The 27,951-nt window shown below is 35.1% G+C and overlaps 3 protein-coding genes and 2 pseudogenes across 3 annotated transcripts; 2 read left to right on the top strand and 3 right to left on the bottom strand.

Moving 5' to 3' along the window:
* Nucleotides 1–9,035: 9,035 nt before the first annotated feature.
* LOC120123565 (AUGMIN subunit 6-like) lies at nt 9,036–13,641 on the top strand. Its single transcript, XM_039142415.1, has 13 exons — nt 9,036–9,286; nt 9,371–9,427; nt 9,512–9,606; nt 9,865–10,015; nt 10,182–10,307; nt 10,454–10,610; nt 10,698–10,758; nt 10,838–11,093; nt 11,575–11,700; nt 12,148–12,309; nt 12,420–12,723; nt 12,832–13,305; nt 13,391–13,641. The coding sequence occupies exons 1-13, from the start codon at nt 9,071–9,073 to the stop codon at nt 13,429–13,431; spliced, it is 2,226 nt and encodes a 741-aa protein (XP_038998346.1). The 5' UTR covers nt 9,036–9,070; the 3' UTR covers nt 13,432–13,641.
* Nucleotides 13,642–14,088: 447 nt separating this feature from the next.
* Nucleotides 14,089–16,087, bottom strand: LOC120123568 (LON peptidase N-terminal domain and RING finger protein 3-like). The gene is made up of 6 exons (XM_039142417.1): nt 15,837–16,087; nt 15,670–15,755; nt 15,506–15,585; nt 15,355–15,404; nt 15,209–15,283; nt 14,089–15,139 (listed from the first exon to the last, which is right to left on the bottom strand). Exons 1-6 carry the CDS (start codon nt 16,070–16,072, stop codon nt 14,629–14,631), a joined length of 1,038 nt encoding a protein of 345 aa, XP_038998348.1. The 5' UTR covers nt 16,073–16,087; the 3' UTR covers nt 14,089–14,628.
* A 686-nt stretch (nt 16,088–16,773) lies between these two features.
* On the bottom strand, nt 16,774–18,782 carry LOC120123566 (glycosyltransferase family 92 protein RCOM_0530710-like). Its single transcript, XM_039142416.1, has 2 exons — nt 18,490–18,782; nt 16,774–18,391 (listed from the first exon to the last, which is right to left on the bottom strand). Exons 1-2 carry the CDS (start codon nt 18,614–18,616, stop codon nt 16,809–16,811), a joined length of 1,710 nt encoding a protein of 569 aa, XP_038998347.1. The 5' UTR covers nt 18,617–18,782; the 3' UTR covers nt 16,774–16,808.
* A 6,498-nt stretch (nt 18,783–25,280) lies between these two features.
* On the top strand, nt 25,281–26,495 carry LOC120123693 (annotated as a pseudogene).
* A 128-nt stretch (nt 26,496–26,623) lies between these two features.
* Nucleotides 26,624–27,703, bottom strand: LOC120123692 (annotated as a pseudogene).
* Between the last annotated feature and the right edge of the window lie 248 nt (nt 27,704–27,951).

The following is a 27,951-nucleotide window of genomic DNA, read 5'->3' as shown; positions in this document are numbered from 1 at the left end:
TATTCAGGTAAATTTATCGATATTCTATGGGTTTGATTGATTTCTATATTGGAGTTTTTATCCTGAATGTGTTTGTGTTCCATTGTAATAGGGGTAGCATCCAACCAAAATGGCTCCAAAACGTCAGCGTCAGAAGCGAGGTCTTTCTCAAAGCTCTTCTCAACCCAGTTCTTCTCAACCACCTCCTTCTGTAACAAACGATTCTTCTGAGGAAATCAGGTCCTTCGAAACTTTGAACTTTAGATCCGACATGGAGAAACAAAGATGGCATACGAGTTATAAAGTAAGGAAGATTCGTCCCGAACGTGTCATTGACCTGGGTTTCTTGTTTGATGATAAATATGCATTTAGTTTTAAATCCACATTTACATCTTGGGGTTGGCTTGAATTCCTTGGTGTAGAACCAAGATATTATCCCAACCTAGTTAGAGTCTTCTACAACAATGCTTCCTTACAGCACGAGCCTAATAAGACTAATATAATAGGAATTAATACACATGTCATGGGGAAGGATATATATATATCTCCAGAAACGATTGCGGAGGGTTTAGGTGTAGCGAATACAGGGGATTCAGATGAAAATGGTGTAGATTGGTCTACAATTAAACGGGTTACTAGAAATAGCCCAATTCACCTCGATGTAGAGTCGAGAGTGTTTCACAAAATGCTCACATGGTATATCCGACCTAGTAGGGGAAAACATTCAACGCTTCGAGACAGCGATTATTGGTGGATAGCAAAGTATAAATCCAAAACGGCTCCAAACATTGCAAAACTCATATTTAATACAATTGTATATATGGTCACAAAGGGAGCAACAATTTCAACTACACTACCATATGGATGTGTCATCACCCATCTGTTGAAGAAGAAGGAAGTTGATTTTTCGCATGACGCCCCTGTTCGATTAACCCGCAAGATTGACATGGTATTTATTAAAAAAGCGGGATATGATTTTGTTGAAAAACTCGGTTGGAAGCGTGTCAAGGAGGTCGGATTAGATCAAGAGAGGGAGGAAATGGACCCCGTTGGCCATGAAGAAGAGCAACCAAGTGGAGACGCAATGATGGAAGAAGCTCCAGTTGCAGAGGATGTCACAATTAAGACCGTGATGGAATACATGGTCAATTTTCGGGAGCATATTGATTCCCTTTTGAGTGGAATGCGATCCGATATTTCATCATTGCAACGTGAAGTCTCCATGTTGCGTAACGAATTACGTCAACGACATCAAACGAGTTAGGTAATTCATTATCTATGTTTCTTAACATTTACACGTTCTGAACTTTATTTTATTTTCTTTTAACAGATGTGGACAACCAAGCGGTCGCAGAAGATGAAGCTGACGATGATGATGATGATGACGATGAAGCTGGCGATGAAGATGATGACGATGATGATGATGATGATGAAGATGATGATCCAAACAAGTATATCGTGTCTGCAACGCCGCCTTCAAGAAAACTTTTAATTTTGATCTCAATGGTGTCCTTGCCTACATCCCAAGACTGCCGGCAGGTTTTAATTCTATTCTTTTGTATCCATTATTTTAACATATAAGCGTAGAACTTTAATCTCATTTTCTTCATGTTGTAGATGTTGTCCTCAGAAGAGGATTATTTGAATTTATGCAATTTTGTGTCGACAATTTTGTTGTTGCCCTTTGGTCTTCAAAGATGAGGTTAGAACATGTTTGAGGCAATTGAATTACTGTAGTCAAAATCGTTAATATACATTTGAATGTTAACATTCAAACTTGATTACAATCTCAGGCATAACGTCGACCGTGTACTTGAGAAACTACCTGTATTTTCCGAGCATTTTCTATTCGTGTGGGTAAGATGAATGTCATTACAGTTTGCTGACTTTTCGTTGTCTATGATTCCTACATATTTATGTTCGACTGTTTGTGAACAGGATCAAAAAAAATGCAAAACATACGATTCTGTTACCTACTGTAAAGATCTCAATGATGTTTGGAACGCGTGTCCAGATTTTAACGAGCTAAATACACTTTTGGTCGATGATTCAGCGGAAAAAATGATTTATAATCGGTAAGTTGCATTTATGCAATATGTTTTTCCAGTTGAACAGGTGTTCAGACATTGATTATTTTAACAACTTATGTGTTTATATAGAAATACAATTACATATGTCCACATACCTTTGACGCTGCTTCCCATTCGAACGACAAAGCTCTAGGTATGACACAAATTTATTCATGCTTATGCGAATTTAATTTATTGTTAGTAAAATTGCACCTCATTAGTTTGATAATTGAAATTATTTATGTATGTCCTCAGAAAAAGGCGGAAACCTACGAGAGTATTTGGAAAATTTGTTGAAGGCCTCTAATGTTCCGGACTTCGTTAGAAACAACCCTTTTTCATCAGATTAATTTTGTTTGTCGGTACATTATTTGAACATTCTTGTGTATTTATAATTTGGTGTGATTATATTGTGTGTATATTTTCATTAATTATTCCATATTCGCTTCTATGTGTACATATACATTTGAGGATTGTTGAAATATCAATACTAATATATTTTACATCTACTTGCAAATGTATCGAAACACATGACTATAGCATTGTTTTCGATATCCACAACAAAGTTTTCACACTTTTTAATATTGTGTCTGTACTTTATGTCCAGAATGAAAGAAAAATGTGTCGATACCATTTAAAAAAGTGTCGATTGAAAAAACATCGGAACCCAGATTTATAATGTAATAGATGATTTTGTAATATAACCGGTATAAATATACCGGTTTTATGAGCGAATAGGTCTACAACCTATATCGACACTTTCTAATATTGTGTCGGTACTTTATGTCCAGATTGGAAGAAAAATGTGTCGATACCATTTAAAAAAGTGTCGACATTTACACATTGGAACCCAGATTTATAATGTAATAGATAATTTTGTAATATAACCGGTATAAAAATACCGGTTTTATGAGCGAATAGGTCTACAACCTTTATCGACACTTTCTAATATTGTGTTGGTACTTTATGTTCAGATTGGAAGAAAAATGTGTCGATACCATTTAAAAAAGTGTCGACATTTACACATCGGAACCCAGATTTATAATGTAATAGATAATTTTGTAATATAACCGGTATAAAAATGTGTCGATACCTTTTTATAAAAGTGTCTATACTTTTTTCACTGTGGAAAACATTAATTTAAGGTTATTTTTTGAGTGAGTTTTAAGATATTAATTTAGTAATTATAGGCGTCTAATGATTAATTTTTTACGTTACGGTATATATTATTATTAAATTCAAAATTCTTAATATTATTTTATAAAATATCAAAACACTCAACTAATTTTTTGTGCAAATGAAATTATTAAATTAATATTGTAGGTGGAAAACATGAAACATACTTAAAAAATATTGAAACATAAATTACATATCTTTAAAAAAAAGTATCGATCATTTTTATAAAAAGTATGGACACTTTCAACATATTATAATAAAATAGGTCCATATTGGAAGAAAAATGTGTCGATACGATTTAAAAAAGTGTCGACATTTTACACATCGGAACCCATAATTATAATGTAATAGATAATTTTGTAATATAACTGGTATAAATATACCGGTTTTATGAGCGAATAGGTCTACAACCTATATCGACACTTTATAATGTTGTGTCGGTACTTTATGTCCAGATTGGAATAAAAATGTGTCGATACCATTTAAAAAAGTGTCGGTAATTTGAAGTAACGCGGTTTTCTTCCTTCATTCAAAATTTATATGTACATACAATAGGAGTGATGTTGATACTTACGATATATTATATGGAGATCGTTGTCATTCCATTCCGTCTTCGAAAAAATCAGTTGATGTAGGCTGTGTTCTTGTCCTCAAACTAAGCTTGACTTGAGGACATGTTAGTTTGTTATGCCCCTCACCGTTGCAGTACCCACATCGCCTAATTTTCTTCTCGACCTTGTTCTTCGGCACTTCTTTTCGCTTGCGTTGTTTTCGTTGAGGGTCACGAACATTGTTTACTACAATGCTCTGGTTGACTGAATGATTCAAACCAAACGAGTTTTCTAATTCTTCTATTAGTTTTTTCATCTCATCTCTTGCGGTTTTGAAAGACTCGTCTGTCTTTGATGCAATGTAGCATAACCTACTTGACGTTGAACGTAGAGCAGCGAACCTTGCCATTTGCATCACTTCTGGAGACACATTCAAATCAACATAGCTGGGTGCAGAAGCCTTCGCATCATTAGTCCACCTACTTTGAATCAAAGTCCCGGGCAAATATGTGTAGTCCAATTGCTTCAAAATGTGAAGTTGATGGCGACACGGAAGTCCAACGGTCTCGAATTTTTTGCAGGAGCAAATTAGAGTTTTCGTACGAGAATCAAAACTAATTTCAAATTTCCTATTTTTTTCTGCGTACTTTGACAAAATATAATGTTGACATTCATCTGATAAGGACTTAATCTCTGCCTCAATCCGGTACAATGTCTCCGTATAAGTTCATCTTGGAACACACGAAAAGATTCGCGGGTAAAAATCGCAGCGGCATGGCTTTCAAGGTCGACCAGTTTTGTGATCTGGAAGGGCTTCGTATGGGAACTTAAGTAATCCGCTTTCAACTCGTTCATACGCATTCTACTAATTCCATCTTCAATTGCACGAACAACATCTAAATATGTCTTCTTGTGTTTCAGTGCAATAGCTAGTGAAGCATTCATAGACTCGCACCTTTGTGTTGAGCGAATATTGGCAAAGAAATGACCGGTTAGATATGCTTGTGCCCATAAGTGTCGTGTATTTCCCTTCTCAATCACCCATGGATGCTTTTGGACGTTGAATTCTGAAACAATCGAACGCCATTGAATATCAAATTCCTTGGTTGTCCACCAGGAAGCCATGCATTTTGAGAATGCTGCTGTAAACTTTGGGTCACCAATGTTAGCTTGTGCATTGCGAGAAAGATGCCAAGAACATAATCTGTGCTTAGCATAAGGGATAACAGATTTGATAGCCCTCTGCATTGCCCTATCCCCATCGGTTACAACAGAAATAGGTGATTTATCATCATGGCTTCTAAAAAATTCTGTAGCACCCACTCGAAAGATTGAGACGTTTCGTCAGCGATTATGGCAGTGGCAAACACAATTGTGTTATGGTGATGATTGACACCAACAATAGGCATAATTGGTCGACCATACAAATTATCTTTGTACGTTGTGTCGAACGCAATTACATCACCGAAGCATGTGTAATCCGATCTCGATGTAGAATCCGACCAAATAAGATTATACAATGCCCCCGATTCGTCTACCGAGTATGTCATAAAAAACCCGGGATCATCATGTTTCTTATAATCAAAGTAGGCAATAAGCGCATTCACATCCCCATCGACGATTTCCTTTGCTTTACCTCTTTGAAGTGCATTGTAGAGGTCTTTATGTGTAAATCCAACATTATGATAGCCCCCTGCCTGCTGCGTTAAATAGTTCATTACTTGTGACGTGCCAACACCGACCTCTTTCAATGTTGTTGCCTCATCGATATCAGCCTTACTTACAGCTCGATTAGAACGCATAAATGGTGTCATAGCAGATGTGCACAATGCATGATTATGTTTTTGATCAGACTTACTTATAACCCACTGATCGTTTGTATTTGTTGCTGTAACTACGACTCTAGCCTTACATCCTGTTCTTGTGACTGGCGTATGAGCACGTTGACGATCAACAGTATTGACTTTTGATACTCGAAACCCTTCTTTGGAACAACAAAATTCTTGTGTCTTCACATTCCCTTCCACGTCAAGCCGTGTTGTTCCCTTACGTGCACTAAACCCATGTTCCCGTGCGAATCCCTTGTAAAAGTGCCAAGCTTGATCACGTGAACAGAAGAGCTGACCAACCAATCTGTCAGATTCATCAACATTATGTACTTCATGGCATTCCTCGGTTGGTTTAACATTGTCTACATCAGTATTATCCATGGCAAAAATTTTGTTGTGCAAGTTCAGTGCTCCAGGAGTTGATGGATATGTAAACGAAGGTTCATTTTGAACATGTTTCTGTCGTGCTGCTTTCAATAGGATGTGGCATTGGTAGTGGTAGTTAAAGGGTGGGTACAACATTAAATTCGCAGTACATATTTAGGTATGTACAATAACTACAAGTATATTATCATTTTAAATTCGCAGTACACTGTTAAAAAAATTGAAACATAAATTACATAAGTTTTAAAAAAAGTATCGATCCTTTTTATAAAAAGTATGTACACTTTCAATATAATAGGTAAACATATGATGTAATAGGTAGCCCTTATATAATGTAATAGGTATCGTTTATATAATGTAATAGGTAGTGGTTATATTGTAAAGTGTCTATCCTTTTTATAAAAGTGTCCATACTTTTTTCACTGTGGAAAACATTAATTTAAGGTTATCTTTTGAGTGAGTTTTAAGATATTAATTTAGTAATTATAGGCGTCTAATGATTTATTTTTTACGTTACGGTATATATTATTATTAAATTAAAAATTCTAAATAATATTTTATAAAATATAAAAACAATCAAATAATTTTTTGTGCAAATGAAATTATTAAATCAATATTGTAGGTGGAAAACATGAAACACTGTTAAAAAAATTGAAACATAAATTACATAAGTTTTAAAAAAAGTATCGATCCTTTTTATAAAAAGTATGGACACTTTCAATATAATAGGTAAACATATGATGTAATAGGTAGCCCTTATATAATGTAATAGGTATCGTTTATATAATGTAATAGGTAGTGGTTATATTGTAAAGTGTCTATCCTTTTTATAAAAGTGTCCATACTTTTTTCACTGTGGAAAACATTAATTTAAGGTTATCTTTTGAGTGAGTTTTAAGATATTAATTAGTAATTATAGGCGTATAATGATTTATTTTTTACGTTACGATATATATTATTAAATTAAAAATTCTAAATATTATTTTATAAAATATCAAAACAATCAAATAATTTTTTGTGCAAATGAAATTATTAAATCAAATAATTCAAATTGAAAATTAAACAACAAATCAATTAAACATTGTTGTGGGTACATTAATTGAACATTGTTATGGGTACATTATTTGGATTAATTTCGTTGAGATGGGTTATGTATAACAAAACAATCTATCTCGCATGTGAGTACTTTATTCCAACCATGTGACAAGTGTGACAACTCCATCAACTCACAACTCAGCTTTGAACTCAATCAATATTGTCTTTTAGCTTGATGGCTCATAAAGCATGTTACTTGAACAGTATGAATCAATTATGCAATTTTCATGTTCAATTTAACACTGCATTTCAAATTCATTTCATATGTAATTGGAGTTTGAATTTAAATTTCAATTTGAGTTTGAATTTCAATATATATTTCGGCTCCACTATAAATATTAGCCCAAGCCAATATGCATGTTATCATTGATTATTCCTAATTTCCATTGTTTTTTTTTCCAACGTATAAACGCGAGGGAAATCCCGACCATTTTATTTTTTGGTCAACTTTAAAGCGTCAGAAACGTTTCGGGCGTATGATCTGGGTGGTATACAAGAAATGTAACAAATAGCAACTAAAATCATAAGTTGAGTACCACCCAAATCATAAGTCTGAAATACTTCCGATGCTCATCAAAATCCAAAGCTCATATGGTGCCAAGCAAAAGGAAATCAAAATCCAAATCTCATATGATGCCAAGCAAAAGGAAATCAAAATCCAAATCTCATATGATGCCAAGCAAAAGGAAATCAAAATCTACAACTTGAGTTTGAACATTGATATGATATGTTCAGTTGTTATCATGTTGGGATTTTCTCGTTTTTGATTGCTTGGATAGTTGTTCTCTTGCTTCTTCAAGTGTTCTTAAGGTTATCCTTTGAGTGAGTTTTAAGATATTAATTTAGTAATTATAGGCGTCTAATGATTTATTTCTTACGTTACGATATATATATTATTAAATTAAAAATTCTAAATATTATTTTATAAAATATAAAAACAATCAAATAATTTTTTGTGCAAATTAAATTATTAAATTAATATTGTAGGTGAAAAACATGAAACACTGTTAAAAAAATTGAAACATAAATTACATAAGTTTTAAAAAAAGTATCGATCTTTTTTATAAAAAGTATGGACACTTTCAATATAATAGGTAAACATATGATGTAATAGGTAGCCCTATAATGTAATAGGTATCGTTTATATAATGTAATAGGTAGTGGTTATATTGTAAAGTGTCTATCCTTTTTATAAAAGTGTCCATACTTTTTTCACTGTGGAAAACATTAATTTAAGGTTATCTTTTGAGTGAGTTTTAAGATATTAATTTAGTAATTATAGGCGTCTAATGATTTATTTTTTACGTTACGATATATATTATTATTAAATTAAAAATTCTAAATATTATTTTATAAAATATCAAAACAATCAAATAATTTTTTGTGCAAATGAAATTATTAAATTAATATTGTAGGTGAAAAACATGAAACACTGTTAAAGTATCGATCCTTTTTATAAAAAGTATGGACACTTTCAATATAATATAATGTAATAGGTAAATTTACAATGCTATCGGTATAAATATACCGGTTTACTTATAAAATAGGTAAATATAAGCGCTACCTATTACATTATATAAGCGCTACCTAGTATGTTATTGTACTTTATAATATTTCCGGTTAAATAATATAACATAACCGGTCTAAATTTTAACCGATCACTTGTTTAACCGGTCACGCTGTATATTAACCGTTTTTTAGGCGCCGCACCGCAGAACACCCACATGTGTCTTATTTTACATGACGGATCTTAAAACCTTGACCTGATTTTAAATCCGTACTAGTCTCCATTAATTTCAAACGGCTAAACGTGACTCGCTTCATCACCACAGGGTCCCATCCCTTTACCAAATTTTCAATAAAAGTCCCTCAACTTTCTAAAATTTAAAATCACCCCAATTGAAATAACTACCATTTCTAAATTTCAAATTTCAATGTTTTGATCCTTTTTCTCCCAAACAAAAAAAATTCCGAGAGAGAGGGGGAGATGACAATGGATAGAGAAAAGGAGAGAGAGATAGAGCTTGAAAGCGCAATGTATACGAATTGCTTGCTTTTAGGTTTGGATCCGTCGATTATCTATCTCGGAGCCTCCAACGGAATCCCTCGGGTCGGACGTTTCCGCCATTCCAACCCTAAACTAGGCGAACAGCTTCTTTACTTCATCCTCTCTTCTCTTCGTGGCCCCGCTCAATCTGCCAGAGTAACGATCTTCTCTTCTTCGGTTTTGGTTTTGATCTGGTCCGTGTTTGTTTTGAATTGAGTTTTTTGCTCTTGGATCTTTCAGGATTTCGATCGAGTTTGGCCCATTTTTGACTCAGCGCAATCTCGTGATTTTCGAAAGGTTGATTTCTCGATTTGTTCGTTTTCATTTTCGCTATTGAATTTTGAGTTTCACTGTTTCGTTTGATTTTTTTTATTAATTTAGGTTGTGCAAGGGATAATTACCGAGCTGGAAGCACAAGGAGCTCTGCCGAGGAGTAATTCGAGGGTTTCTTCGCTGGCTACTTGTTGTGGACCGAGGTTAGTAGTTAATTTCTGTTTGGTTGCCCGAGAAAATTTAAGAAAGTCGAGCAAAATGGGAAAGTATATTGATTGGTTTGCTTCTGTCAGTTCTAGTTGCATTTGGCTTCATTATAGCGGATATTTTACTATTGTTTCTGAATAGCATTGCAAGATTCAAAAAGCTTGAATTGTTTTATTTGCGAGTAGGTTTTCTTTGTAAATGAATTTTGTTAGTCCATCTTCACATTAGGCTCTCTTATGTTTTTGATTTTGTAGATTTGTTGAACTTTTGTGGCAACTTTCATTGCATGCATTGCGAGAGGTTCATAGAAGGAATTTCGCCACAGATGTTACTTCTAACCCATTGCCTGCACCATTGACCGATGTTGCATTTTCACATGCTGCTTCACTACTTCCTGTAACAAAGGTAATGCATCTCTATAGACTCTCTGTAATGAAGTAAAATTACAGTTCCTAATATTAGGTCCTTTTTTCTTTGGAGCTTCTGTGTTATAGTTTCAACATGTAGTTCCAAAAGGCCCTTTTTATTAGACTTTCCATGGCCATGAAGTAACATGCTTGTTTCTGAACAGGCTAGGATCGCTCTTGAACGAAGGAGATTTTTGAAAAATGCAGAAACAGCAGTGCAGAGACAGGCAATGTGGTCAAATTTGGCTCATGAAATGACTGCAGAATTTCGTGGTCTTTGCGCTGAGGAGGTAAATAGATAGCTAATTACTTACTCTTTTTGAGTTTTTATGTCAAATGATGAATATAACCTTTCTGCCCCTGTCCTTTTGTTAAGGGATGACTTTGACTTAATATCTTTAACTAATGTCTTTCCTTTGGAAAACCTGGATCTTAGGCTTATTTGCAGCAAGAGCTGGAAAAACTACATGACTTAAGGAACAAAGTGAAGTTGGAAGGAGAGCTATGGGATGATCTTGTCTCTACTTCAAGTCAGAATTCTCATTTGGTTTCAAAAGCTACTCGCTTATGGGAGTCTATATTATCTCGTAAAAGTAAATGCCCATGCATAAATTGCGCTCATCTGTATCTTCATTAACTTGTATGATGTTCATAACCTTGATTTCAACCCATATGTCCAGGCCAGCATGAAGTTCTTGCATCAGGCCCTATTGAGGATTTGATAGCTCATAGGGAGCATAGGTAATTTGCTCTTGCATGTCATTTTGGATGATGCATATGGCACATTTTTTCACACCTTCTCATATATATCATTTTCCAGGTATCGCATCTCCGGGTCATCTTTGCTTTTAGCTATGGATCAGAGTTCACAAGTTCTTCCTTCTGATATCTTATCTGTTCAGTCTGATTCGGATGACAAAGAACACAATGATGGATATCACACACAGCTCAATGAAGAGACACTTTCTCGGGTAGATGATAGAAGTGGGAGAATCCACCAGACTGTTGATGTAGCAGAAGTTATAAGGCGTTGGACACATGCACTACAACGCATTCATAAACAGTCACTTCAGCTGGTATGCTGTTTTATTTTGTTTTTGTTAAGTCAGCTAGCTTAGTTAGTTTTAATACTTGGTCATCAGAATTACACCGAATTTGTGAATACCATTATGTCTACGACACATAATTATTAATCTGATATCATCTAAATTTTTGGTATTGTCAATTTTATTTACCCAGGGCATATTTTTAAACATCAAATTTGAAATTGTGGTAAAGCAATTTACGCCCGTATTTTTTGTCTTCTATGGGCAAAACCTATGTTATACAAAACCTTTCATTTGAATTTTTTCCATCTTTTGGAGATGTGAACTAGAAATCTTTTATGGTATATCAGAAACGTGCAATTTTCAGTTTGCACCTTCTGAAATATTCAAAAATTTAGAAATTCAATATATGATTCACCTTTTTTAATGGAATTATGGATTTTATGTTGCTAATTATCAGTGTTGAAGTCAGGTGCTTGTTTGCAATAATAGTAATGCTATTGCTTTGCAGACAAAAGCTAATGACGGAGAGGGTCCTGATATTTTACAAAGCGCACATGATGGTGGCACAAGTGGTCATGCCGAGTCATTAGCTGCTACTCTGGCTGAGCATCAGCAACACCTTGCTAGCTTTCAGGTAAAGAAATAGCCATTACACTTTAAGTAGTTATTTCTCGAGGATCTAGAACTGAAAATATCTGGAAATGTTGTTAGTTCATGGAAGTTTTAGTTTAAGTAATTTGGAGATTGAGAATTGATTGAATCTTTTTTTCCTTAAAACTTTTGATCGAGTTGGCGTCATGAGCCAAGAAGCTAGTTAGCTGTTTAAATAAAATAAGTGTAAAAATATAGTGGGAATATATTATTGTTTGCTTCTTTTTCTTTGCTTTATATTTGCATGTTTGTGGGTTAGCAAGTATGCTTAGACACGCGCCTCTTCTAAACCGCTAGTTGCTGTTATAGTTTCTAAGTTAAATCTAAAGGGTTTTTCTTGGCACTTCATTGTCGACTCAAGATGCTATTCTTAGTTTTAGATGGCACGTGCAAATTTCTATTCCAAATTTCTAATACCGTTTAAATGCAGGTGCTTATTAACCAACTAAAGGAAGTTGCTCCATCAATCGAGAAGTCGATATCAGAGTGTACGGAGAAAGTAAATAGCATTTCCTCCAACTTGCCTCCAATGACCAAACATCGCGGTCAAGCCTCCTCACCTAATCAAGCTCAGAGCAGTGGAAGGACCTTGGTAAATTATGTCTAATCAATGTTTCATGTCATACAAACATTTGAAACTTTGAATATTTTTGTTTGTAGAACCTATGATTCATTTTAAAGATGTTTTCGTGTATCACGTAGGAAAGTAGCTCTGATGATGTCGGTGACGTTACTTCGAAAATGTCTGCTGTTCAGCTTGAGAAGATTTCAGCTAGCCCTCCAGCTTTAAAGCTCCCGCAATTATTTAGTTTAACTCCAAATTCGTCTGGAAAAGGTGGAACCGTGCAAAAGCGAGCTCCCTTGACCCCAAATTCGGCTGGAAAAGGTGGAAACATGCAAAGGCGACATACATTCGCTCCTGAGACCAACCAAATCGGAACTTTTTCTGAAAGGAATTCAGAGGAACAGCCTCCAGTAAGCAATCAAGTAGATTACCCGCCCCAAGGTTTGCTTCTTTTCATGCGCCGCTTGTCTCCCTACATGTTATCGATTTAATGCTTCTTCTTTTATCAATTGAACGAGAGTCGGTAATTTAACACATTTTTTGTTGCAGAAAGTGACGGTTCTTATATTCAGAACTTAAAAAAATCTGTGAGGCAAGCTGCACTGTTAATGCCATCCTCCAATTCGGAGTCATTACGTGACGTTGAATCTAATGAAACTTCCGAACACTTCTTTGTACCCGTTTCATCAACTAATTTTTCTCGTGGGGAACCAGAAAATAAAGTTGGCCCTATAAGGAGTAAGAGATTATTTTCTACTCAAACAGACCACACCTTGCTCGACGCCCATGCCGGTAATGGCCATATCGGGAGTAATAACTACGGTGACTTGCCGCAAATGTTGAACAATATAGATTCTCTTAATGACTACGATCAAGGCAATGGATTTCTCTCCGCTGGTGCATCAAGTTCTGCAGCTTCTGATGGCCAATCGTTTTTCGACATGGAAGAAGCTCAGGATCAGGTCTTTTCCCCTCTGCTTATGGAAACGTCCCTGTTCGCCGGTGCGTACGAGGATTTGCTCGGTATGTTTGTTTTAATTGCAAAGTAATACCATTATAAACTATAATGCACTTTGAAATTTTAGCAAGTCGTGTTCGTTTCATGCAGCTCCGCTTTCAGAAACCGAAACCGCCTTGATGGAGCATTGAGACCGGAGGTCGGATGTTTTCGGTTTTCGGTCGTCGTTTCCGTTGCTTTGTTAATCGACACGATGGTTGTATGTAGCTTGAGAGAGAGACAGATCCACTGAAGTATTGAATCTTGTTATTAATTTGTAAACCAACTGAAGTTATAATTTTGCCTGCATTGCAAGCATTTCCCATATATTTAATAAGAATTGATTATTGTTCTTTGTTCAACGAGTGTTTTGAACTCGTTTTTTTTCTCTTTTGAGTTGAACGTTAATCTACTAATTGAAATATGATAAAATTTGGTTTCAGAATTGTTTTGGGTTGTATTTTGTGGATCGAATTTTTTTACATTATGTGGTGAAGTCGGTGTTTGAAACATTATGTCATCGAGCCAGTGCTTGAAAGCAATAGTAGTGTTAATAGACATTATTAATATATGATTTTATCATATCTCAATCAACAAGTTCATATTCAGTTCAGACAATTGTCGATTTTTTAATAGAAAAAGACGAGTTTGGAACATACGAAAAATTTTAATAGTAGATGGACTCAATAAAGTAGTTTCATATATTTGGAGGATCATTTTATAATTTTTAATAGTTGGGAGACATAACAAAATAACACCCTATAATTGGGGACTATTTGCGTACTTTACCCTTTTTAATTCCACATAAATTCAAAACTCGCAATTCTTCATTGAAGTATTCCGATAAAGTCGGAAACAAGGTTGGCAAACTCCTACTTCTACGACATGGCGTTGTGCTTGCTTGCATGGAAACTCTTTCTTCCCGAGGAATAATACTTCAGCCTCAACCACCCAGCCGGGAATTCACTCATCCCGGGCAGGTCTCTGAAGCGCATGCCCCCGACACTGACGATCGTAGTAGAACATGATTGGATGAGAGACCGGGCTGTTGCATACTCGGAGGCGCTTCGTAGTGTAAACGTCGACGCACCCCTGTTTTCGAATACAAGGATGCGGTTCATGAATTTGCAACCCTCGACGTGCTTCTAAAGACTCCTCAGGCAGAGGCCTGTGCCGAGGACATTGCCATCCGGATATTCATATCTCATTTGTTCATATGAAGGTAATCTCTAACCATATCCTGTTGTATTCAATTGTAAGATATAGAACCTTGATGCGCAGTAGATTAGTGGATCCGTGAATTAAAATGTACCATTCCTCGTGAACAAATTCGCGAGGTCGATCGAATATCAACATCGGCCTCCATTAACGGCTCTAGATGCCATAGCTCTAAAATTTTCTCTAGCTAAAGAAAGAGGGATCCTCTCTTGCTGATGATCATGGCCACTGCTTCCCCTGAAAGCCTCCATGAATTCTTCTCTTTGTAACCTCAAAGCTAATGCCGCGTCTTCGTCTTGGCCCGGCGTCCCTCTTCTTCTCCTCCCGGTGCTTACTAACCATGAAAGATCGTTCTCTCGTTGCTGCCTTACAGGGGTTCCTCTTCTCGTAGTGTTCGTATTCGTGTTTACTAGCCGTGCAAGATCCTCCCTCTGAGGGCTAGAAGCCATTGCAGGATCTTGAACTCGAGCTCGAGTTTGTGTCCTCCGCGTGCTGCTACGAGTTCGACTCTCCTGACTTCGACACTCGACTTCCTCGCTGCTGTTTAAGGCACCGGCAGCCTTCCTTGCTTCAACCTCTTTGGGAAACAAAAGCTGAATCGTATTCCAAAGAACTGTGTTCACAGTACAAGACCTTCCATTGCTGCAAGTAAAAGGTAAAATTATTAATCTATCTTCCATTGACGGGGGAGGCTTAGAGCTCAGTTTTTACCTCATGAGCTGCCGGCATTTCGGGCATCTTCTCCCGCATTTATCCGCAGCCGATCTCAAACATTTCTTACAGAAACTACAATCAAAAGAGAAAAGGGTTTCACTAAAATTACAAAATCAATCAAAACATGGAGTGTTTTTAATTACCTATGTCCACAAGGAGTAGTGCTTGGTTCAAAGCAGATATCCAAACAGATCTATGAAGCCAATCAAAGAACTTAATTATTACAAGAAGATGAAACGAAAGCTAAATCTAATCAAAGCTAAACAAATGCAGAGGAAATCTGAAGAATCTTACCGCAAATGAAAGCTCTTCTCTGAGTTTATCAATACAATGAAGAGGAGATGGTTCGTTTACTTTTGTTTTCTTCTCACTCTCTGGGAAACATTATTATTCAACAAAAATCAGATTTAATTCTTTTTTTTTTTTGACTTTATAAATGAACAGGAAAAAAGGGTCACCTTGTTTTGAAATCTCTTCTTCTTCTTCGAGATTTAATGGAGCAATTGGAGTTGAAACAGGGCTTCTTCTCTGAACCCTACGTTTCCTGGGAAAAAATTGAAGAAATATATGAATCAAGAATCGGGTAAAGAAAGGGAGAAGGAAAATTTTGGGATTATTAGTTTACCTCCTCGAAATGGAGCATGGCGTGGTGTTGAATATCGAATCGGAGCGAGGCTTGTGCTTAGATCGTTGCCGATCTGGGGTGTCTTCGGCGATGAGAGTGGCGGTGACGAGGGCTTCCTCGTCCCATCCAGCCGTGGCTGCCACGGATTTGAATCTGGGGCTGAACAAGTCGTCGACATTTTGGCTGTTTTCGGCGCTGCTTGGCTGCTGAGAATCTTCTAGGGATTTTCTCGCCATTCTCTTTTCTTGGTGAGAAAAAAAGAAAGAAAGGGGAAAGGAAGACGCTTCTTTTATGGAGATCATACGGTTCTCTAACGGTCGAGGTTTTTGAATTTGGTTTAAGCAATTGACTGCTGCAACGGCTATGTTTCTTAAATTAAACAAGGAAAATATAAAAGATTTTGGGTTAATTGCGTAGTCATACTAAACTTAAAAAGATTAGGGTAAAACACACAAATAGTCCCCAACTATTAAAAATTACAAAATAATCTCCAGTATAAGACACCTTTTTTTTATGTCTCCCGATTATTAAATGTTATAAAATTGACTACAATATAAGTTAAAACGTTAACCTACTTACTGAGTTATGATAAGGACTGATATTTGAATCTCAAATTATAGAGCTCAAATGATTTTAAGATAAAACTTTATCAATCTCAATCAATAGATTAACGTCCAACTCATAAGACCATTAAAAATTATAAATAACATTTTATAACTTTTAATGATGAAAAGACTCGACAAATAGTAAGAGAATTCAACAAAACAAACACCGACACCTATAATCGGAGACTATAGGTTAAACTTAAATTATCATATTATCGATATATTATCAATAAGGTCCATAAAAAGATTAAAACTTGAACCATGACCCGGTGACATTAACCCCAAAATTTTCCCTAATATGTATTGTGGAGAAGATGCAATTTCTACATAAATTTTGTATCATTAAGAAGAAAAAACATATAGTTTATTACAATAATCTTGTTATTTCATTATCTACAGTTTGCCATGGCAGAAGGGAATTTTTTGGGTCAGCAAAGTTGTGTAACACCATATCTTTTAGGCCGGTGTCGGTGACCTCGCAAAACCGACTCGACCAATCATTCGGTTCGACCGGTTTAGTCCCTAGCCCGGGGGCTCGATCTTTGGACCCTACATTGTGATCATCTTTCCAATCAGCCACATATGTAGCCACCCTCCTATAGAATTTCTCCTTGAACACTTCCCACACTTGGTATTTGTAGTGGTTTACTACTAGCATTTTTCTATCAACATCTATGAACCTAAATCGATCTCTCAGATGAAAGTGATGTACAATGTTGATCAATGTCGAATTCAGTGCTTCGGGTCTGATTATACTCTTGTGTCTCTCAGGGAACATAATCCGACACGTGTATCCGACCGTCACACCTTGTTGTGGCATCTGTTTGAGTCCCGACGGCCCGAAACTGTGACATGAGACACGGATTTCACCGATCGGAATGTTCTTGGATCGAGTTTCGAAACTCGTTAGATTTTGGATCACGTCGTGTAAGAGTAACCCTGACGGCAAGTGAAAGAATTCATCTACGTCGATGAACCCAACCCATTCGCAGGAATCCCTAGATTGCAATGCGCAATGAGAGAACCCTCCTTCTTGGGTCTTAACCCACGGCCAGATGTGCCTCGAGATGTTGTAACCGGCGTCGAACAACGATTCTATCAATTTATCGGTATCGTCGTCACTGTTGTTATCGTAAATGTACCAACGTTGGACCCCGATCTCGGCATGGTACATGACCCATTCCTTCAAAAACCTCGCCTGGTTACGTGCCATGGTGCAGACGCACATTTCATGTGGTTTCCGGGTCGGTACCAGGTAATGCCCGGAATCCGATAAGAACCCTAGTCGGGCTACGGAAGGTAATATTCCTCTGCCCTTGATCCTAACCGAAACTCTAACTGAGCCGTTGACTTTTTGTTGACTGATCAAAACACTTAACGGCGTTCTACACCGCACGATCTCTTGAGCAATTGATAAAACCTCCGATCTCACCAATAGTTTGGACCAGCTCAAATCCCAGCCGTACACGCACTCAAATCTCGATGCATTGGAAACTCTGTCCGGCCGTAGATTAATCCCCTTGACGAAAACCACCGTCGTGTTATCGTTATCGACCAAAGCTTCGTACGCCAGTGAGTTCCACCGGTGAGTGGGACCAGGTGGGAGGACCCCACTCGGCTCCGAACCAACCGTTACAATCAGTCCACGTGGACCAGTAGGACACCGCACGATCTGCTCACCCAGCCGCTCGGCTTCGACACGCGCCGGGGACAGCTTAAGCCGAGCCTCGGATGAGGTTGTACTGTTACGAGCCGGGAGGTAAACGCAGTCGAGTTCCTCTTTAGTAAATAAACGAGCATACCGAGGGTAGTTCAGGAAAAGCACAACCTGATCGGGGAGCAAAACGGTTTCGCGAATCGAGAGTACCTCTGTTACCGGAAAATCGTCGGAAACGGCGGCGTTTACAGTCGAAGCTTTGCGGGCGAAGCTCAACACAGGCTGGAACTTCTCTGCTTTAAAAATAAATAAATAAATATTGAAACAATATTAAACAATAAAATAATAATAAAAACTGTACAGATGAATTAAAAAAAAAAGATTAAATTACCTCCAAAAAGAAAGCGAAAAGAGGAGAAGGAGAAGCCACTGAAAAGAACGAAGAAGGAGACGGCGAAGGCGGTGAACCAGAAAAATCTGTGCAAGGAAACGACGTAGTTTCTCCGACGGAACCTCATCGATTTCCGTTCTCATTCATCTGAGTCGTCGGGTGGAAGTTCGGAAGGGGTTTTAAACCCAAAAACACAGAATTTGTCGTTTGGATTTTCTTCTCGGTGCTCAAGAACTGAAAGGAAATTGGGAAAAGAGAGATCATTTAGGGACGATAACGAAAGGCTGCTAATCATAATCAAAATCAAAATGCTATGACCGTTCGTGTCGGTTTAAATTCGGTCGTTACTTTTTCACTCCGTTTCTTTGGTGATGATCCTCTGTGTTTCCAGATGCGTCTTTTGATTTTACCTCACCGCCTTAGCTCAATCAGATTCTGCCATTTTATCATGGTAAAATTCTACTCACCTCGTTTTAGGGAAAACAAGTAGGGTTGAGCATCGAAACTGAGAAAATCGATTTAAATTTAATTATTCGGCTTGGTTTGGTTTGGTTTGATTTGGGTTTTTCAATTTGAGATTCGGTTCAAAAAATAAATATCAAATTCAGTTCAATTTTAGTTTTTTCATATAGAAACTGTTTGAATCGAATTAAACTAAATTAAAAAAATACATTCATTTTGAATTTATTATAGGATAAATTTAAATAAATAAACTATTAAAACTAATAATATTAATTTTATAAATTTAAATTTATATATTTACACTCGATTTTAGCTTTAAATTTTTTTTAGGTTAAGTTTGAAAAATAGTGAACAGTCAAAAAATCGACGAACCGGATCGAAAATCGTGATTTTTATAAAATTAGGTTTCAGTTTCGATTCTCATTTTCAAAACTCGACAAGGAACGTTCGGTTCATATTTTACTGAAAAATTAAACCAAACCGAAAGCACCCCTAAAAATAATAAATATAATATATAAATTATCAGTTTTTATCTATTATAATACTTAAAATTTCAACTTTTTTAAAAGATTCATGATATAATTATAATAAAGAAATTCTATTTTCATGTTTTTAAATAATCTATGGAACTACGAATAGACTTCATCTACACCGTTAAGCAAGAGCCACGTGGATATCATTGGAAAGCTTAGAATACTGCGCGACGCAGCAGATTTGCTACGTTTCGTGTTCATTTGTGCAATCTCCGCATGATTGGGCCTGGGACCCACTTTTCTTGAGGTGGGACCTATGATCTCAGAACTTGCCACGTTACCCAGACTTATGGGTGACACTTTTGAGCCATTAAAAGCTTCTTAAATATTTCTGGGGTAAACTACATTTGAAATCACTCAATTATGAAGATACTTCAATATTACCACCGATCTTTTAATTTTTTTAATAAGATCATTTAACTATTTAAATTATATTAATCAAGCCAAATATCATTACATTTGAAGAAAAAGCTGACATGATGGTTAAAAAAATTAGTATAATTATATATTTAGTTTTATTATTTATATATTCTATTAATTTAATCTTAATTTTAATTTATTCGATAAATTTAATATTTTAATTTGATGATTTCATTACTCATTAGAATTCTATAATATTTAAAAATAAGTTAAGATTAAATAAATTTTAAATAAATGAGTTTTTATGATATTCTGATTTTCCCATACTTTTATAATTTCATTTAAAATTTCCGCATGACATTTTCTTAACTAAAAACATTAAAAATTAATAATATTAACAGAATTGATTTAAAAGAAGGGTAAATTACACGTTTAGTATCAAAACTATCAATTTTGGTCCGTTTTAGTACATAAACTTTCATTTCTTTCAAAATCATACCTAAATTTTAGTTTTTGTTTCAATTTAGTACCCCTGTTCAAAAGTTAACTTTAATTTGTGAAAAAAATTAAAATTTTAGGTACTAAAATAGACCAAAATTGTTAGTTTATGTACTAAATACGTAGTTTATCTTGAAAATAATAAAAATTTATAAATACACAAATTTTAATTTATGTATTGTGTGTGTGATTTATTGTTTTATAATATATAATTAACATTAAGAGGACTAAGTGGCCTTTGGATTAGTGTTATATATACAAATATTATTATATGTGACTTATTCAAAATCATATCTAACAAATGATTATTCATATATACACAAAACATTTAAATCATAATGTTAGGATATATTATGTACCAGAATGATATTAATTAATAGTGTCAAAATCAATGATAAATGAGTGCAAGCAACTATTAATTAATATCATTTTGGTACATAATGTCATTTTAAGATAAAATCTTGAAAAAATCCAAATCCAACAGACCCGACGTAAAATAAATATATTTATAAAAATATTATTTTTATTCAATAAAAATAAGAATCTAATTAAAAAATAATACATAGATTGTTATTATTACAATTATCTCTAACTATATAAGGTAAATTTATATTATATTTCCGGTAGGGTCGGATCCAATATTTTTCATCATAAACCCAATTTGACCTAAACATATTTTTAAAAACCCGACCTAATATGATATGAACTTAATAGTGAGTCTTTTTTTATTTAAATAAAGAGTTGCTAACTTTGTAGAATTATAATTAGGATGAACATAAGTCAAGTCGGGTTGGATCAGATTTTTGTTTAACTCGGCATGAAAATATATATCATTCACTTGAAATCCGATTTGACCCGAATTTAAGGGTGACTTCACCGGATCCGAACCTGACCCGACTTTTTAAGCTAAAATCCAAATTCGAAAGACTCGACCTGAAATAAATATATTTATAATAATATTATTTTTATTTAATAAAAATAGGAATCTAATTAAAAAAATAATATATAGATTGTTATTATTACAATTATCCCTAACTATATAAGGTAAATTTCTATTATTTTTCCGATCGGGACGGATCAAATATTTTTCATCATAAACCCAATTCGACCTAAACATATTTTTAAAAACCCGACCTAATATGATATGAACTTAATAGTGAGTATTTTTTTATTTAAATAAAGAGTTGCTAACTTTGTAGAATTATAATTAGGATGAACATAAGTCAAGTCGGGTTGGATCAGATTTTTGTTTAACTCGGCATGAAAATATATATCATTCACTTGAAATCCGATTTGACCCGAATTTAAGGGTGACTTCACCGGATCCGAACCTGACCCGACTTTTTAAGCTAAAATCCAAATTCGAAATACTCGACCTGAAATAAATATATTTATAATAATATTATTTTTATTTAATAAAAATAGGAATCTAATTAAAAAAATAATATATAGATTGTTATTATTACAATTATCCCTAACTATATAAGGTAAATTTATATTATTTTTCCGGTCGGGACGGATCAAATATTTTTCATCATAAACCCAATTCGACCTAAACATATTTTTAAAAACCCGACCTAATATGATATGAACTTAATAGTGAGTATTTTTTTTATTTAAATAAAGAGTTGCTAACTTTGTAGAATTATAATTAGGGATGAACATGAGTCAAGTCAGGTTGGATCAGATTTTTGTTTAACCCGGCATGAAAATATATATCATTCACTTGAAATCCGATTTGACCTGAATTTAAGGGTGACTTCACCGGATTCGACCCGACTTTTTAAGATAAAATCAAAATCCGAAAGACCCGACCTAAAATAATATATTTATAAAAATATTATTTTTCTTCAATAAGAATAGGAATCTAATTAAAAAAATAATACATAGATTGTTATTATTACAATTATCTCTAACTATATAAGATAAATTTATATTATTTTTCCGACCGGGTCGGATCGAATATTTTTCATCATAAACCCGATTCGACTCAAACATATTTTTAAAAACCCAACCTAATCTGATCCGAACTTAATTTTTTTAAAAAAAATTGATCCGATCAAATCGGATCAAATCGAACCAGTCAAATTTGGGTTTTGTGCCACCCCTAATTATAATAGGGACCAATTAATATAACTTTTGATTAACATAGTCTTTTAGCTTGGAAAAGCAAAATTGTTGAGAAAGAGTTTGTTTTTTTATGAAATAATGACTAGTGGAGGCTGAAAACGAAAGGTGACAAATAATGAAGAAGATGCTAATTAAATTATAATAGGCAATGGGTTCAAGTAGCTAAGAGATATGACTAAGTGCACCAATGGCAATATTTTCAAGAATAATCTTATTATAATCATTTCGTCACACTAATTAATTAATAGCCACTTATTTTTGCCAGAAAGGATGCAATTGGGCAATTAGTCATTCATGATAATCATTATCAACAAGGACCCTTAAGCTTATTTTTTTTATAAGAAATAAAATAGAAAAGTTTTGAAAAAAATATATATAATTGTTATTCCTAGAGGTATTGAGTTCGAGCATCAGTACTTGTAGTAGGATATTTAAAATATGTACTACTTTGTAATCATCGTAGTTTAATAAAAAAACCAAGCTCCCATATTTTTAAAAAATCATAGGTACAGGGTCGTGGCTGGGGCGGCGCAAACTGCGCAACCGCGCAAGGCCCCCAAAAAATGCCCCAAAAAAGTATATATATAGTGGCGTTTTTCCAATAAACGTCACTATAGATGGACCCATTGCGACATTTTTAAAAAAACACCACTATTATTGCGGCTTTATTGATAAAACGCCATTATAGATGGATCTATCGTGGCGCTTGTCAAAAAACGCCACTATTGTTACCCCGAAATCGAATATATCTAGAAAATAGGGGCTCCTTTATAAGAATTTGTACAGGGCCCCCGAAAATCCTGCCACGACCCTGCATAGGTATAATAGTAAAAATAATTTTAATGTTTGACTAGGTAGTTATTTTGATTTTCATTTAATTATTTTAATTTTTAATGTTTGATTTTAGGGTTAAATGATCCTTAATATTTGTTTAAATAATCATTTTAATCCATATTTTCTCATAACGTTTTATTTTAGTGTAAAAAACTCGCACGAACCAAACAACTTTGGTGGTAAATGAATTATTGTTATTTTTTGAGGTTCCAAGTTAGAGCACTGGGAATGTCAGGGTTGTGAGAGTTCAATATCAAATGGTTGAGAGTTATCTTTGAACGAATATTGTCTTGTACTTACCCTATATTAATAAAAAAAATGGTAAAAGAACTCCTCTAATATTTGTCTAAATAGTCACTTAGCCCTTATTTCTTTTTAGGAATCATTTTGACCCAAACATTTCATTTTAGGATAAACGACATCCATTTTAGAACGTTGTCCGCTTATTAACTAATGATTTTCATCAACAGACGGACATTTTTGCCCCAAAATAAAACATCGGAGGACCAAAACACTCTGAAAATGATTAGAGCTTAATATAAATATTTAATCAAATATTATAAGATTTTTTCTATCATTATGCTAAAATCATAAAGGTTCATTTTCTTTCAAGTTGAAATAAATAAGAAACCATATTATATGCATACGAGATTAATCACATGGTATCTTAAATTAATAGGTATACAAATTTTAACATAAAATAATATTATTTAAATAATTGAAATATAAATTATTTTACAAAATAAAATACAATGAAAAACAATTTTAAATTTTAATTAAATATATCAAGAAAATGAATATATTAATGAGTTGAATGGGGATTTCACTTTCAAGTTCACACCTACGAATGACATAATCCAAATTTGCAATTCTTCTATCATATAATATTAAAAAACATTTTGAAAGTTAGAAAAAGTTGTAGGGGTGAAAAATGTAATTTTACTATTATATTTATAAGTTTTTAATTTCTAAAGGGCTTAAAAGGTAATTTTCCCTTATTTTTACCATGTGGGACTTATGACTCTTTAAAACCATTACATCAAGCCAAAGGAAAAATAATAATGATTTCATTGCCATCTTATCATTGACCCCTTAATAAATTCCTTTACTTTTGTCCTCAGTTCTTGGTTAGGTCATGATTCACAATTTGAGGACTAAATATTAATTTTATTCATAAAACAAGGATCTAATTAGAAAATAATATAGAGAGTGATATTGTTACAATTATCCATAAATATATAAAACATAATTATATTATTTTTTCAGGTCGAGTCAGATCGGATATTTTTTATCTTAAACCCGAAATTGACATGACTCTAACTTTTTCTCTAAAAAACCAACCCAATTTGAACTTAATTTTTTAAAAATAAAAACTCCATTGGATTCAAGTCTCGTGTCTATCCCTAATTGTGACGGCTCCAATACTTTCAAAGATATCGATGTTCATTCGACTTTAATCGATCAATGGATGGATTACACGTTTAGTATCTAAACTATTAGTTTTGATACCTAAACTTTCAATTTTTTTCAAAACGCAACTAAAGTTTAGTTTTTGCTTCATTTTAGCACCCTTATGTTAAAAATTTTAGTTTTTGTTTCATTTTAGTATACCCGTTCAAAATTTAACATTAAGTTTTGAAAAAGATTCAAAGTTTAAGTACTAAAACAAACCAAAACTGACGGAGAAGTACTAAAATGAAATGAAAACTAAACTTAAGCATGATTTTAAAAAAACTGATAGTTTAGGTACTAGATTCGTAGTTTACCCAAAAATTTAATTAAAAATTTTGGATGGCAACAACTATAGCAACAGACAGAAAGAACAACCTTTGTTAGGATACTCAAAGCTTAATGTTTTGTAAAACCCCAACAAAGCCACCATTTAGCCCTAAATTAATTTAACCATTTTTTGTCAGCAACTAAATCACATTGACTTGTTTGTCAAGGAACTAAAGAATCTCTTTTAAACTACAGATGATAAAGTTCGTCCCCAACGACAAAACTGGTCAGCTTCAACCCCATGGAATCTCTCTTTGAATGTATTTAAATAAAGTAGAACCCAATGAAAAATAGGGTTTAATTTGTCAACGAAGACGACCCACGTTTTTTGTTTGTTATATATTCTGATCATTTCCATCGTCTTCAAGTGAGAGCTCATCAGAGTTTGTCATTTTTAACCACCATTGTCACCGTGTTTCCGCCGCTGGGTTCACCGGAAAAATGGGCGGCAGCCGTGTTGTGACAAGATCGGTTTAAAGCGAGGAACATAGTAAAGATGCGGTGAAGGTCGATTGGGTTGTGATTCTGGATGCCGACATGATCCTCCGAGGTCCGATTATACCTTGGGAACTTGTAGCAGAGAAAGGCCACCCCGTTGCCGCGTATTACGGGTACTATACTTTTTTGGAGTATTCCGAAACTCGAGATTGTTTATACTTGTAGTAGTGATAAGATAATGCTTCAGGAGAAAGAAATCTGTGTATTTGCATATTTTCTATGTCCATTTCCGAATTCCTCAGTTCGGCATTCGTGGTTATTCGGTACTTCGGGTACTTGGTACGATGTGATAATATTCTGGCTGAATTGCACACAATGCACCCGGAACTCTGTGACAAGGTTGGCGGGCTTTTAGCCATGCACATAGATGATCTTCGGGTTATAGCACCTTTGTGGCTTTCAAAGACGAAGAAGTACGGGAAGACAGAGCTCACTGGGCGACCAATATAACCGGTGACATTTACGGCCATGGCTGGATTAGTGAATGTATGGTTATTCATTTGGTGCCGCAGAAGTACGTTATTTCGTTTATTTTGTACCATCGTAAAAAGAGTATTAAAAGAACTTTTCTTTCTTCAGCCATGCTGTGTGTGATATTCCTATATCCATCTTTTTCATTTTAGTTATATGTTCGTTTGTTTTCAGTCTGGACTTAGGCATAACATTAACGATGACCTGATGATCTACCCGGGCTATACTCAACGACCAGGTGTCGAGCCTATTCTTCTACATTATGGGTTGCCGGTTAGTGTTGGATACTGGTCTTTCAGTATATTAGAGCATCATGAAGATGGGATTGTGTACGAGTGTGGCCGACTCTTTCCCGACCCTCCTTATCCTCGAGATGTATGTAAAGTTCTAAACCTTGGACTAAGAAGCCTGCACAAATGCCTATTTATGTCCATCGAATGAATGCTACATTCGTGAACTTAAACAATTGCTGGGCTGCATTTCCGGACCCTCCCGATCCTTCAACACTCGAACAAACTGATGAGAACTTAGTTCAACGAAACCTGCTCAGCATAGAATGCGGGAGAACGCTAAATGAAGCACTGCGTTTGCAACACAAGAGGAGAAACTGCCCCAACCTGTCTTATCCAATCCGAAACCGGATACAACATAGGATATTTCAACTTCAAGGAAACTCGGTAGCTCTTCCGGGAATGACGATGTAAAAGGCAATCCAGTGCCCAGAAATCATTCTCAGGAATCATCTGAACCTAAAGTTAAAGATGGCATCTTCAGTACTTTAAGGTTCTGGACCATTCTCTTATGGGTGTTTTCCGGATTAGGTTTTATGCTAGTCATGTTCGCGGTGTGTTCGAGTTACGCTGGCAAGGGATAATCGAAAGGTAAAAGTAACAAAAACAGGAGAAGAGCTTATACAGGGTTCTTGAAAACAAATGGACGTGATCGGCCAGCTCGGAAGTCGGATGCATCTTTGTAACATCAGAAGTTGGTTCCAGAGATGAACAAAACATAGTTCGAAAGCGACTGGAGCAAGAACCCGAGCATGATATAGAGGTCCAAGACAAAGAGATTGGAAAATACTAAGCTTCTCTGGTTTTCTTACGGCAAAGGATCGAGAAATCACTTTGGAACCATCCTCATTACGGTCAGCAATATTTTCTTCAATCCCATCTTCATAATCTTCCATTTCTCCCAAGGGTTGAGAAATCACTTTGGAACCATCATTAGCTACACATTCATCATCATCATCATCACTGTCGTCATCGATATCATCACGATCATTAGATAAATGGTCCAAAATCATTGAGGCTGAAAACCCAGAATCTTTGAAACCAGGCCTCCCATCAACAACTCTCCAAGTGATCAACCTGCAGCTAGAAACCATTTCAGTCGACTTCAATTTACGACTGCCCTTCGTTTTATCCCTGGACTTACATGTCGGATGCATGTGACACCCTAGACACCGTGGCCTACCGCATCGCCCCGTAAACTTGGAATGATTAGTCGGCTTTGTAGGTGCCTTCGTGAATAATCCGGCAGTCGGAGGCCTCGAATTGTTGTATGGACCGAGATTCCGACTTCGGGTTCAACGGAGATGGGAGGATCCGGTATGTCCGGACCATACCATGTTGACGACCTTCCCTCCTCATTTTTTGGGCAAAATGAATGATAATTGATTAAGGATAAGATAAGAAGAAAGGCTCAACCTTTTACCCTTTTTATGTAGGGTTTTCTTGTTCAAAGGGGCTAACTTGGGGTGCAAGGAGTTCATTTTATGGTCATAGTGCGTGAGGACCAAGCTTAAACAATAAAGTAATAACAGCTAATATGATATAATAAACAGATTGCCGAGCAAGGAACATCATCAGGTAATTTTCAGTTTTTAAAGTTGCCAATG

Source organism: Hibiscus syriacus, unplaced genomic scaffold (assembly GCF_006381635.1).
Source record: "Hibiscus syriacus cultivar Baekdansim isolate YM2019G1 unplaced genomic scaffold, ASM638163v2 tig00110402_pilon, whole genome shotgun sequence".
In the NCBI taxonomy this organism is placed as follows: domain Eukaryota; kingdom Viridiplantae; phylum Streptophyta; class Magnoliopsida; order Malvales; family Malvaceae; genus Hibiscus; species Hibiscus syriacus.
This window is presented reverse-complemented; position numbering and strand designations above follow the sequence as displayed.

What these genes read in the sequence shown, in the direction of transcription:
- LOC120123566 (XM_039142416.1), bottom strand. Translation starts at nt 18,616, where the DNA reads ATGAGGTTCCGTCGGAGAAACTACGTCGTTTCCTTGCACAGATTTTTC. An exon ending in TTTTCGCTTTCTTTTTGGAG is followed by an intron (nt 18,392 to 18,489) that starts GTAATTTAATCT and finishes TTTTTAAAGCAG; the next exon opens with AGAAGTTCCAGCCTGTGTTG.
- LOC120123568 (XM_039142417.1), bottom strand. Translation starts at nt 16,072, where the DNA reads ATGGCGAGAAAATCCCTAGAAGATTCTCAGCAGCCAAGCAGCGCCGAA. An exon ending in GAGAAGAGCTTTCATTTGCG is followed by an intron (nt 15,405 to 15,505) that starts GTAAGATTCTTC and finishes TTGGCTTCATAG; the next exon opens with ATCTGTTTGGATATCTGCTT. An exon ending in ACTACTCCTTGTGGACATAG is followed by an intron (nt 15,284 to 15,354) that starts GTAATTAAAAAC and finishes TTTTGATTGTAG; the next exon opens with TTTCTGTAAGAAATGTTTGA.
- LOC120123565 (XM_039142415.1), top strand. Translation starts at nt 9,071, where the DNA reads ATGACAATGGATAGAGAAAAGGAGAGAGAGATAGAGCTTGAAAGCGCA. An exon ending in GCTACTTGTTGTGGACCGAG is followed by an intron (nt 9,607 to 9,864) that starts GTTAGTAGTTAA and finishes TTGATTTTGTAG; the next exon opens with ATTTGTTGAACTTTTGTGGC. An exon ending in ATAGCTCATAGGGAGCATAG is followed by an intron (nt 10,759 to 10,837) that starts GTAATTTGCTCT and finishes ATCATTTTCCAG; the next exon opens with GTATCGCATCTCCGGGTCAT.